General features: G+C 40.3%; 1 protein-coding gene across 5 annotated transcripts in view; it reads left to right on the forward strand.

The window, feature by feature from the left end:
* The first annotated feature begins 1,002 nt into the window (after positions 1 to 1,002).
* Positions 1,003 to 13,676, forward strand: part of NBEA (neurobeachin) — a 458,833-nt gene continuing 446,159 nt past the window's right edge. For all 5 annotated transcript variants that reach the window (XM_066176003.1, XM_066175999.1, XM_066176000.1 and 2 more), the window contains exon 1: positions 1,003 to 1,467. In XM_066176003.1, the coding sequence (XP_066032100.1) occupies positions 1,186 to 1,467 (282 nt within the window). In that variant the 5' untranslated portion in view covers positions 1,003 to 1,185. The remainder of the gene's footprint in view (positions 1,468 to 13,676) is intronic.

Below are 13,676 nucleotides of genomic sequence, written 5' to 3' on the forward strand. Positions count from 1 at the left end.
GAACTTACAGCAGCTGCTGTCATCTAGAAGGATGTACCAATCCAGTTCTGCTGATTCATCGTATTTTCGCAGTTTGTTACCTAGAGCTGGATGTAAGGAGGACCAGCAATCCAGCCAAAACCCCAAGTCTGGGGCTACAGAAGAGTCAGGATGAACGGTATTCTATGACCAGGGGGGAAGCTGTGTTGTAAAATCAAACTTTGTCTTGAGAGTTACTACGAAGCCAAGAACATCTTTTTTTAACAGCCATAGATTAATCCAACACACAGAGAGCAAATATATACAACTTTATTCAACACATAAAACAACTATTAAAATAATTTTAGTATCCTCAAAGCATCCGAGGCACTTCTGTTTCTCTAGTACTGGAGACACTTGACAAAAAATGTTCATTGCCATGAGCATCACTGCAACCAAGGGGCTTGGGAAAACTGATGTTGACTGGACATCACCGTGTAGCGCCACCGCTAAGCAAGAAGCGTGTCCGAGGGGCGCCGCAGGGCTGCGCCCATCGGGCCGGGGCAGCGCAGGGGCCTGACCCCCGGGGCCCACGGGGCAGCACCTGCAGCCCCTCCCGCAGGGGGCGCCCTGGGGCGGCGGGGCGCGGCCGGGCGGGCGCACGGAGGGCTCCACCCCGTCCCTTCGGGCGGCTTTGCGAGATCTCCCCGAGCGGGAGGGCGGCGGCCCGCGGCGCACGGGCGGGCGGCGGCGGCCCGGCGCACCTGCTCACCTGTGCCCCGGCCGGCTGGGGGGGCCCGGCCCGGCCACTCCCCCGACGGGCTCGGCGCAGGCGCCCTGGCGGCTACCGCAGGCAGGGGGCGGCAACATGGCGGCGTGAGCGGCGGCGGGTTCGGCTCCACAACAACAGCGGCAGCGGCATCGCTCGCGCCGCCGTCCGCCCCGCGCGCCGCTCGCCCCCGCCGGGCCGCACCACGCTCGGCGCCGCCCGCGCCCCCGGCCCCGCGGCGGGGAGGCGGCCCCGGCCGGGCAGCCCTCGGCTAACGGGGCATCGGCGCCCATAATAATCCCTCATTATAGCGGAGCGGGGGAGCGGCTCCTGGGACGGTGCCGGCGCCTCGGGCCGGCTCCCTGCGGCCCCGCCGGGTGCGACTGCGGTGGATGCGCGGCTCGGCCGGGCCGGGCGGGGAGGCGGCGGCGGCAGGTGCCGGTAACGGCGGGGGGTAAATGGCGAGCGAGAAGCCGGTGTCGGGGCCGGACCCGCAGCCCGCGGGACTTATCTCCGTCGGGGCCGGCGGTGGAGGCGGCGGCGGAGGTGGCGGCGGCAGCAGCGTCGCTGTGATGGGGGAGCTGCGGGCGTCGGGCTCCGGGTCCGTGGTGCTCCCCGCGGGGATGATTAACCCGTCGGTGCCGATCCGCAATATCCGGATGAAATTCGCCGTCCTCATCGGACTCATCCAGGTTGGGGAGGTCAGCAACCGGGACATCGTGGAGACGGTGCTGAACCTGGTAAGCGGCCGGGCACCCCGCCCCGTTGACGCCCCGGCGGGCACCGGCCCGCGCAGCCCACCTCCTCCCCGGGCTGCCCCCGCGCCCCTCCGCCCCTGTGCCCCCCGACAGGGACCTGCATCCTCCCAACCCCGTGTCCCTCCTACACGTACGGCCCTTCTCCAGCCATCCCTCCTTCCCAAACTCCTCGTTAATCCTGCGACCTGCTCGTCTCCTCGTCCGTCGTGCGTGTGACAAAAGCCCCCTCAGCGCTCCCTAAACTCCGGGCAGGACCCTACCTAGAACAGACAGGCCGCTCTTTCCCTTCCCAGTGCCTCGTCCCGGCCGCCTCCTGCAGAAGTGTAGTGTGTGCAATTTACAGTGTGGAAAATAAGAAGATTAAGTAATTTGCAATTCCGTGTTATGGACGCTGCCCTTTAACCTAGTAGCTTTCTCTTGGGAGGAAGAGTGGCATGAATGTAGTGTCGGTTTTTAATTGAAAAACGTTAAAAAAACCCAGCATGAGCTGGTATCTTTTCTTGGTGGCTGAAACATGTGAAGGGTTTAACCCTGTTTGATCAGAGCTAGTTGAGCATTTTTTGTAGAGGAAGGGGGAGGAGGGAGATTTTTGCAAGGATTAAATACGCTTTAATATCTGTAATAAAGAGTTAGTTGTATTGCAGTATTGTATTGGGTTGCCCATGTCTTAATAACCTGCCCTGCTTTCCAAGACACGTTCTTGATTGCAAAGTAAGTGTTGTTGCTACTTTGGTCCAAGGTCTGTGCGTTGCAAAATACTATTGTACAGAGGTAAATAGCTGAAACAAGGAGAAGATGCTAAAATGTAGCTCCTTAGTCAGCTGCTCACTTCATGGAGTGAAAGAGTTACTGCAGGACTGTATGACTTAATGTTTTTGCGCTACCTACACCAAAGCCTGAGGAACCTACAGAAGCCAAGCGAGTGCATCTAAAAATGAATCACTTTCAATTATGTGCAATTTGGTGCTGTTCCTGAATGCAAGATTTGCTGCAGCAAAGCTTTTGAAGCAGTTCAGTCAATGAAATACCCTCAAATTTTGCACATAGAATAGGGTAGAAAAATGACTGCTCAAAACTGAATGACAAATAATTGAAACTGCCTTTGTTTCAAATGAGTTTAATGCTTCTAACCTCCAGTCATTTTATACAAAGTCTTGTAAAGGATATAATCTGTTTCAAAGACTTTAAAAAGATGTATTCTTCTGTCTGACAGTTATTTGCATTTGACCTAGCACTGACTGAATGGAAAAGCTGCAGCATGCAGGGAAGGACGTAATTTGGTCAGATCATTTTAATATTTGTGGCTTATCTGAACACACAGGGTTAAAACTGATAGTTTTGTGAGTATGTCAAAACACTAGTCTGGTATATTTCCCATTCCTTTCTACAAGCTGTTTGACAGCTTGAAATGTGACTTTTAAATTTTATTTTTGTTCTTTGTACAAGTGTGGTACAAGTTATCATAACTTCATTGGTTTATTACCCATTTCTTTAACATAGCACTCAAAATAAGTTAATGATATGCAGTTATTTTATTAACTGGCTTTGTATAGATCATGACAGATATAAAATTGTTTAATCCTTTTCTGGTTTTCTTTCTTCTTTCATTCTTACTGATATTTAAGCTCATTTTAATTCTGGCTGTTAATACACCAGCAACTGGAATAACATTGGCTTGTCTTTGGTGAAGAGGTTAAGAGTATGTTTTGGTGTCTATGTGGAGGACATCCATTGCTTGCGTATAAGATCGACCTACTGATCAGTTCATGTTGATGAAAACAATGTTTGTATTTTAAAATAAACACTGGAGTGTTTAACTCTGAGCACTGGGAGACGTATCTGAATGTGAAACTGCTTGTGAGTCTGCTGCAGCAGCGTTGCATCCTGGATCAGTCATTACTTAACAGATGGACTCTAATATACAACAGTCCGTATTCCCAAAGCAGAGAGAGGCTGTATTGTGTCTGTAGTTGTTTTCTTCTCAGGGCAGACAATGTTTCAATATTATGTTGTTATATTTTAAACTTAATTTACTCACATGTGAAACAAGCAGTGAATATGGCAGATACAAAGTAAAGCTGATGGCATATACCTAAACTGCTAAACATCATCTCAATCAGTATTAAGGATTTTAGTAACAACTTTAAATAAAGTGCAGTTTTCTATTTTTGGAGCATTCTTCAGGGGGTAGCTGGGGTTAGAGAGAGCTGTTTGGTTTGGTAATTTTGTTGTTTTGTTTTTCTTCAGTCTTTACCTGTACTACTCCTGAATGACTTTTGGTGCAAGTGTGATAATGAGTGAACAGTGATCTTGTTTTGATGCATCAGTTGATGTGTTAAGTCTCCGAGAGAAGTTTATCCTATACTAGGCCATAATGGGTTGCTATAAGCCATTTGGTAACAGCTTTTTGTTCAAAGAATTCTGCATAGCTGAAATGTTTTACGGTCAGAGAGAATCAGAAGTTAAAGATGGAGATGCTTTTTAAATTTTTTTGTCTGAGATAATTGCTGTCTTTTGTGTAAAGCTTAAGTAAGTTGATTTATTCTTCCTGCATCTGCATGGAAGCAGCAGTAAATGTCCAGGAGAAAACTTTGTTCTGGTGTGCCCTTGTCATGGAGGTCGTCAGTCTTCTTTCTTGTTAAGTTGAGCTTTTAGGGTTTCTCTTGAGGAGTTTTCACCTTCAAATGTTTGTTTTGCTGGCCAGGCACTGTGATCTCTAGTACAGCATTTTGGACTTAATTCATGTAGTACCTTCTGATACTGATGGGCATAGTGGTTTATTGTATCTATGAGGTGAGGAAGTGTATGTTTTGCAGTGTTGAAAATTTTTCTGTTCTAATATCTTGTTGGATTTTCAGGTTTGCCAAATTTTAACAGTGGTCTTTCAGCTCAGACAGTATTTTGTTCTTGGGCATGCCTCCATTGTTTATGAGATTAGTTGTTTCTCTTGATGCTTTTCTTAGTGTTTCCTCAGAACTTACTGTGTTCGAAGTTCTGGTGAACTTGTTTAACGGAGTATCACTGTGTACAATATCTATTGTTGCTTGTGGTTTTTTTCATTGGCTAATATTATAGTGAACAACATAATGGAGAGAGGGTTCAGCCTTAATATGCCAATGCCTATGAAGGACTCAGTTATCCTTAGAAAGACCTGCTGGTGTTAGTACTGTGAAGGTCAGAAGATCTTAAGAATCTATGAGCTGAAGGCTTTTTTAGAATGATTTTATAGAATATTGTATTCTTTTTACATAATAGGAGGTAATGCCTCATTGTATTATATGCGTTCTTCTTTGATGGTGCTTATTTTGGTTTTGGTCCATGGGTTTAATATGAATTCCCAGGCTTAGCATGCTTTCTGAGATGTGTATTCACTGACCCTTGTGTACTGCAAGGCACCAAACCAGAAAGGGTTTTCCTTAAAAACAGTGTAAGCCTCTAATTGCTCTAAGAGATTTCTCTTTGGGGATATTTTGACACCAGTTCTGGGCTTCTGTTGATGAGGAGGCCTTTCCCCTTTGAACAGGTCTATTAGTTTTCTTAGGGTGCTGTCAAGGATGTTTTTATTGCATGGTAGATTTGCTTGTTGCCGTTAGACTGATGTTTAAAATAAAATTCTACACCATGTGCTCCAGAAAATGTGATATTAAAGTGGAATTGGGTCAGTCTGTCTACCTGTGTTCTTCTACTTTGTCTACTTTTGTTTTTCTGATTTCCTAGTGCCAAGTTTCCACATATGGCTTTAATTAGTTTTCTTTAATATACCAAGACTTTGGTCTTTTCTTTCATTATTTTACTGACTTGCTTTCTCAATTCCCTGCTTTTCCAGTATTTTAATTGTCTTGGGAATTGTTTCTTTAGTGTATATTTTGAACTGACTCTTGTTTGGCCATCTTTGATCAAAAAAATTTTGTGAGTTGCATTGTTTCTTAGCTTTAAGGAACCTTTCTCTGTTTCAGATTGAATTTGGGATTTTGGGTTTTGTAGTGCTAATTCTATGGCAGTGCACAATAACCAAGGTGAACAGGAAGCTGAATAATACTAAAAAGTTGTGACTGGTGCTGAAACATGCTGCTCATTTTGCCTGCGCATCTTGAACAGATGATGTGATGCAGATTTGAACACATTTCAATCTGATACAGGTATAGTTGACCGGGGTTCTCCTTGTGCAATCTGGAAAGCTTTTATATATGTTTTGTCAGGCTAGAGAGTGCTTATAAGAAGTAGGTCAAACACCAGGCTTAGTTCAAAAAGTCTTTTTCTGTTCTTGTTGACTGCAGCCCACACTTCTGCCTAGCTCTTCTCATTTTCTTGGCTGTTCCATCCTACTTCAGTGTTAGTCACCCATCACAAGAGGTAAGCCGTTTTTTAGTGCTCTGTCACATTGTGTACTCGTAGGAGTGGCATTTGCAGCTTCAGAGCAAATGGGTTGAATTATGTGAGAGATCCTTCTCTCCCTGCAGGCTTTCTGTAGTAGTGGTCATAAGGAAAAACGTAAAGGGAGGCCTGTGTAAGAAAGGTGTTTTTTTCTCTTTTTTTCCTTTGGTACTTCTTCAGAGGTTGATTGAGGGTTTTCTTCAGCTATAGTTAGCTTTGATATTTGAGTTCTTTGAATCCATTTGCAGTTTTGGCTGCTGCACTGTCCCATGGCACAGTTCTACTTTTATGTGGGGAGGAAGAAACACTTCTGTTCGTTGGACACTGTTGTAGTTTGAGAAAGCGTGGGCTTCCTGAGCTGTAGCCTCTGTCATATGACTTTTGTTTTTCTTGTGGAACTAGCTTTGCAGGCTTGAGAATCTTATTCCATTTTCTTGCTGAAAGTATACTCATTTTGAGTATAATTCTCTGCTGATAGTACTAATCGAAAAAGTGAAGTTTGAGGAAATTTCAAATTTGGAATTTTTTGGGGGTGTTTTGTTTTTTTGCTTTTTTTTTGAGTTTTGGTTTAGGTAGTACTTAACTGAAGGTGGCAGTCCTTGTCCAAGTTATTGTATGTCCCACTGGCCTCTTGGTATCCTGCTCATTTATCCTGTTTGGTTGCTGTGCAAGGTACCAGAGCTGTATTTAAAGAGAGCATCTAATGTGAGAGTTTGTCATAACTTTCCATGGGCAGCTACTTTAGAGTACTGTAGCTCTTGTCATTATTTATTGCTTCTTTGTTTTGTTTACAGAAAATTTTCTAATGACTGAATGTTCATTTAAATATTTTATTATAACTCATTTTTTGGGGGCTATTTTATGTAATCTTTGACAGTAGGTGTTTATGGCTGAAAAGTTTTTTCAGTTCTTGTATCAGTCATAAAGCACTAATGGTATCTCAGCAGGTGGTTTGGAATCTGCTGTGGTTCTTGTATGATGGGTTGATACATTTCTATAGGTGATAATTTCTAAAAATCTGTCATGTTGGCATGTAACTGAGTGTTCCTTAATGCTTAACTCTGAATAGCTATTTTCTTCTTAGCTTTACATCCTGACTTTACTTCTCACTTGTCTTTACAGGATTCAGTTCATGGAGTGTAATGGAGGTGAATAGTTAGAGGCTTTTTTATTTTGGTCATACTGAAATAATGAAGTTGTGAGTCTGGTATTGAAAAAACACCTGCAATCCTTGACCTTTCACTCTTCTCTCTCTTGAGACCCTACCTGTGTTTTATCCCTCTGCATCAAGCAAAGGGTTAGCACCTTTCTCTGTCAGGATTCTATTTTTACAAAATTGTGACCTGATTCCCCATTTAAGCCATGTCTTTTACAAGACTAAGCGTTTAGCTGTGTATTCAGTTATACAGTATTCTCTCTCTCTGCCCTCCATATTTTCCCCTGTCCCTGCTTTCAGATGAGCACTCAAAGGGGTAGAAGTTAGGGACGTGGCTCATAACACTGGCGAGGCTGAGGTGTAAGAGGCTGTGGTGCATTTTTTTCTTTCATGTTAATGCTTTTCAATGTGTTCACTATTATATCTCAAATATATGAAACACTTTCAGGATTGCACCTTAAAAAAAAAACCCAACCAAAAGCTAACACCCAAAACCTATGTAATCATCTCTGAATTCCTACCTAAGTGTTTGTTCCCTTTTTGCACTGTATTGAATTTAGTCAAAGTGGAATGAAATCTGTGATTGGGTTAGTACCAAAACAGAATCTTTTCTGATAGAAGCTGTGCATGGTATTTACAGAATGTTAACTTAATAAGCTATCTAAGCTAATTTAAATCAACCTCTTAGTCTTACCTGTTCATTATTTGGTTCTGCACCTTTTCCATTTTGTATTTTGGCCTGTCTCAGTAAATCTATTTCAGATTAATTTGTGTTGCTCTTCCATTAGAGTACAGTGTTTTATTGTACTTTACACAGAACTGTGTCAACTACCTCAATATATATTCAATGTGCCTGGTGGCCAGAGGGTCACTGTAGTAGTGTGTGTTTATGCTGATGAAGTTCCATTTATTTTTTTAGCGAAATTTGATCATTCATTACTATTTGTTTTTATGGAAACACCCCATTGTGGAGCTTTACTGATTCTTGCATTGACAGAACCTTTAAGCGTTCTTTAAGTCTGAATCAAGTTTAGAACTTGCTTTTATAATCAGAGGTAGCAGATCTCTTGAAACATAAGTTTTGAATTTGATGACCTACCTTCCACATCTGTCTTGCAAGAGTTTGGCATAGATGTACTACAATGATACAGTATCTGATACATGATCATCAGCATAAAGATAATGAAAAATAAAAAAAATATTTTATTTCTGGAGAGTCACATATTGCTTCCTTAATGATAGAAACATCCACTTCAACTATAGGATTAATATGGATTTCAGCTGTTTGAACTATAATTTCATGACTTCCAGTTAAGAAGATTGTTAATAATGTTAATATCTAAGAGGAAGATTATCTGTTTTTCCAGTACAAAAGCACCTCCGCTTCTAATCAACCTACTGATGGTCTGCTAAAATTGCATTCCAGTAATTTTTACATTTTAGCACTTTTTTGTACTTTTGACATAGATGGAAAATAATGACCTTTGGTAAATAAGTAAGTCTAAGTAGTTTGGTGTTACTGAGGTTTACACCAGCAATGTCAATTCATTTATTTTAATGCAATCCTATAATATGACTACCCTACTTTGCTTTAAAATTGGGTTGCATCACTGAAATTGTTCCAACATGAAAATTCACTGAAAGCTTGCACAAATGCAAGTACTGCTAATGCTGTTCAACAGCTTACAAATGCTTGGCATCTGTCTTTGCAAAATGATGTTTCTTTCACTGCCCTTTTGTTTAACAGTTGAAAGCCTTCCTTAATGATGCAGAATAAGTATTAAGTTTTGGAATTAGCTGAAAGTGAGATATGGCAAAATATTCACTTACAAGTGAAGTTGTTATTCATATCATGCTTTTTGTTACCTCATGGGTTTTGTTGTACTGGGACAGTGTAGACAGAAGGATGGAAATAATCATTTTTTGAGCAGATTCTTCTAACCAATGAGGCATTGTAATCAGTTTTATGTGATCTCACTTCTTACTTTGCTTTATAAGTCTTCATATTCTGTGACAAATACTAAATTACATTAAGTTTTCCAACTTTTATTGAATTTTGATTGCCTGATTTAAGAGCCACTATAGCAGGGGTTTTTTTCTAAAATTTTTGTTTAATGAAAAGACAATAGTTCAAATATAAACACAAATATGAATTTGAAAACCTGTCCTTTGATTGAGAAAGGATCCCATACAAACCTGTTGCTACAGACTCCTACTACAGAGTTACAGAAAACAATAGCATGTGCTTTCATTAAATACAGAGTAGTAGCCATGAAATACATGTTCAAGCTAGTAATGAGCCAACTGAAGCCAAGCTATTTTGTATTGCTCATGCCTGACCCATCAGAGTTTACCCTTAATCTTCAACAATATTTCATGTAGCTCACTGCATTAAAACAAACAAACAAACTTGATTTAATTGGGAGCTAAAAAAATCTCCCTATGTGACTGTTAATGTTAAAAACCTTTAATTAAAAAAAAAAAACAACAAACAAACCAAACAAAAGAAAAAATTTACTTTGAAATCAGGGGTACATTCCTGCTTAAAGTTAAATGTATGTTTTTATAGCTAGAAGAACAGAGAAAGCTGTTTGCCCCTTCCAATAGGACACACGCATCAGAATGGAGCTACACAGCTATGTCAGCTCCTGTTGCATAGCATCTTCATAATGCGAGCAAACATCAACTAGTAGATGAGAAAATGCAGGGACAATGAGCTTCCTGGGAGTCTAGAGAATGGGCTTGGGGATTCAGCATCTTTGCAAAAGGACATTAACTGCATCTGTTTAATTGCAGGAATTGGAATGTTGAGAGAATGGGTTAAGAGTTTTTGCCTGAAAAGATAAGAAAGCTTATTTTATAGGGAAAAAAATCAGCTTTATCCTTCTTCAAATCACAATTTTTATATCAATAATGAAACGTGATGAGGGGCCTCTGAAAGCTGCATTTTTGGCTATGTCAAGTTGTGCAATAAGGAAGAAGGTAAAAAACCTTACTAACTGCTGTTGCAGTATCAAGGCTGGTGGCTTTTGCTGTTTTTTGTGAGTTTGAGAGCTCTAATGAAAACTCAGTGCCCCCTCTTTTCCTTTTGTTGTTCCAGAGAAATAAATTACCTGTTTTCGTTAATGACAAGGTGTGTGCAGTATTTATGAGTCGTATCTGTGACTGATGGCTTCTTGGCTGTTAATAGTCATCTACTGAATAGCTGGAACTTATGGAAATGTTGGTGTAAGACTGCATGGCATTGAATGAGGTGTTCCAAGCCATATGCTGAGGACATGGGAGCTATTTCATTCTTTTGTTTCCTCTCAAGAGACTTGTGGAGCCCTTGCCCCATATTTTATTCTCCGAGGTTCTGAAAATCTTCTTTGCTTCTGTATCTTCAGCTGTAGCATACATACCTTCAAAGAACCTGCAGAAGTCTGTCTTTTGTTTGTTTTGTTTTACATAGCTATTAAGTGATTTGAAAGACTTTGTTATCCACTCTGTCATGGCAAGGTTGCAGTCTCCATTGCATCTTTTGAAACCTTAGAGCACTTCGTTAATGCAGAAATAGACTTACAAGAACTTCTTAGAGTTGAGTCCACTATCAAAGGGGGAAGTGAATTGAGTCCATCTGAAAAGAAACTTTATCATACTATCCTGGGCTCATACACAGCCCTGAGAAGGGCTCCCTTGTGTACTCCCTCCCCACCTACTCCCCCTAGAAATACACATTTATAAGACCTCTTCAGACCTTCTCTTCTTAAGGCTGAATAATCCCTGCTCTCTTCGGCCGTTCTTTGTATGTCAGATGTTCCAACCCCTTAATCATTCACACATTTAGATCTTTATTCTCCTTGTGCAGATAAGAAAAAGTGGGAGGTGGAGTCTGGAAAGCCTTTTAATTATAGCAATCCTCTTCCTCATCTCACAGTATGAGCTGTAATATCTACCACAAATAATCCAATGTAGCAATGCCTAACTCAGCAAAGGACGATTTGCACCACATGCAGCCAAGAAAGAAAACAGACCTTGGTGAGCCACAGCAGTGAGCATTTGCTTTTCATCTGTTGCGCCTGCTTGTTAATAGGTAGTCTTGGATGAAACACAAACCCAAGTCTGTCTGTTGGTTCTGCAAATCACAGTTATGCTTGTATGTAAGCTTGCTTCTTGGATTTCAGAAATATAAAATGTGGATACATTTAATATTTTGCTGAGAAAGTACAAAGTTAATGGCATAATACTGGGTTAATAATGAAACTTTGTGGCTCTTTACGTATACTATAAATACTACCTTATTCAACAAATTAGCATGAAATTATATTAAACTAGAAGAGCCGTTAGCATAGTTTTCAAAACTATAGATGCTTGATGTTAGAAGGAAAAATAGAAATACAAAATTCAGTATACAGCCAAGGCTGTTGAAGTTCTGCATTGGGTTGGGTCAGAAATAACAGATTAATGACTTTATATACAGTCTAAGATTTGTATATTAAATATTCAATAGCACTTCATGTGCATATAACTGTATGCAACTTAGAATATGTAATATAAGAAACAAAGATGATTATGTAACAAAATTTTTATAGTTCATGTTTCATGAACAGAAAAGCATTTCTTCAAAGTAACTTATAATGTACAGTAATAAACACATTGTAACTAGAACAATGTGTAGGCTTAGTCCCTGAGAGGTAGTCAGTCTTCCATAGCTGGTATAGTACAGTATTTGACATTTTAAACATAATGCTCACTAAATAGGAGCTGATGCGATCTTTAAAATGGATGGTTCTTCAGTGAAGTTGATAACTGCAGGTATTTTCTAAAACCCAGAATCAGGTTATTCCTAGTGCTCATAATTGTGATGATTTCCCTTATTATTAGTGTAAGGGTTTTTTATGCTTTCAAAGCCAGGTTGGGTTGGGCTTTGAGCAGCCTGGTCTACTGGAAGATGTCCCTGGCCATGGTAGTAGGACTGGAATTAGGTGCTCGTCAAGGTCTCTTCAAACCCAACTGTTCTGTGGTTCTGTGATGATTCTATAACAAGGGAAAAGGAACTAAAGTAAAATACTTTGTGTTTGTTTGCATTTTTCCCTTAATAAAACGTGATTTAATTCTATTTAGAAACAAATTTGGATCTACTCACTTAGTTGCATGTCATGTCTCACTTAAAAAAGTAGTTTTCAAGTTTGGAATCTGTTTTGTCACTTGAAATTTTAGTTTAAACTTTCCCCTTTTCAGAAACCCAACAGCTCAAACTAATGCAAATACGTTTATAATGTATTGAGCCTTTAGTGTACCTAAGCACAATCAAGAAGGATGGGAAAGGGGGAAAACAGAAGTTTCAGCTGAGTGAGGCTGATAACTTTTAGGCTGTTGAAGCTGATATTTTTCCATCTGAGTCTTTTTTAAAAAAAAAGTACAAGAAATTTATCAAAATTACCCAGATTGTTAGTTGTTTAGATGAAGTTTAGCTATTGAGAAATGGTACCATTAAAAGGAAGCTTTACATTAAAAAATGAAAACCTAACAGCATGATGGGAAAATCATGATTACAACAGGTTATCTCGTTTCAGTGATGCAGTGTCCGCCTGGATTTACAGAGACCTTGAAATGACTTGTTTCATGATGTTTTATTAATTTTTGAGGTGTCTGAGGGAATTATCACCAGCTGTTAATACCAGAGTCTAAGCTGGCATGTGGTTTCAAAGTGCTTTCTGTTGAAATTTTTTAAGTAAGAAATCCTTCACTTAAAACTAAATGCAGTTAAGAGGTTTCAGAGTCTAAATAGAGAATGGCTTTTATAGTCCAGATTTAAGCTCTTGAATCATTTGTCACAGCTTTGGTTTGTGGTCCTAGCCTGTCTTCTGAAGTTAGGATGGCTGCAAGTGCTTGTAATGGAGTTTTCCTCATGCGGGTTTTAGGACATAACTGGCTTTTCAACTTGCTTTAAGTTATCAGAGCTCTGTTTTAGCCAGAAGTTCCTTCACTCTGAAAAGAAATCAGCACATACATTGTATTTTATTCTGGCCGAGATCAATCCTGAATGTTTCTTGTACCAAAAATCTCGTATTATCCAGAAGTGCAGAAGAAACAGTAAAAGACTTGAAGTGTCATTACAATCTAAATCCTTTCTGGAGGTCAGGGAAATCTTGGGAACACCTTTTCTAAATTATTACTTCAAAATTCCTCTCTCATATGCTCCTTTTGAGTTATAGTAGATTTTAGGCTTTCCTAAGTAAGAAGCTGATGAAGCAATCTGAACATTTTTGAGGATGAGCACTGGGTTGTGTTTGCTTAAGCAGTACATCTGAAATGGCCATGTAGGTTTGTTACATTTATTTTTGAAAAATCACAGGTTTAAAAATTCTCTTATATCTGCCTTCTGTAGAGCGTGAATGGTTGAGGAGACCACATACTTCATACTACAAGCAGGATGTGGCACAGCTGCAGCTGACAGTACAGCCAATATGAATTTTGATTTAAAATTCTTTTAAGAAATCCTGAAGATTGCCTGGGAGATAGGGAAATGTGTGGTTTAAAAGCAATCCTAACTTAAGAAAAACTCTGGCATTTCTATTTATTTAGAAAATGGAAATCCAACTAAATAGTCTATACTTAGTGTAGCAAAATGAGATCTTTAAAACACTATAATGAAAGGCTACTCGAGCGCTATAAAAAA

The sequence above is a fragment of the Chamaea fasciata genome, unplaced genomic scaffold, assembly GCF_029207755.1.
Source record: "Chamaea fasciata isolate MVZ Bird 193981 ecotype frontalis unplaced genomic scaffold, bChaFas1.0.hap1 SCAF_2, whole genome shotgun sequence".
In the NCBI taxonomy this organism is placed as follows: Eukaryota; Metazoa; Chordata; class Aves; order Passeriformes; family Sylviidae; genus Chamaea; species Chamaea fasciata.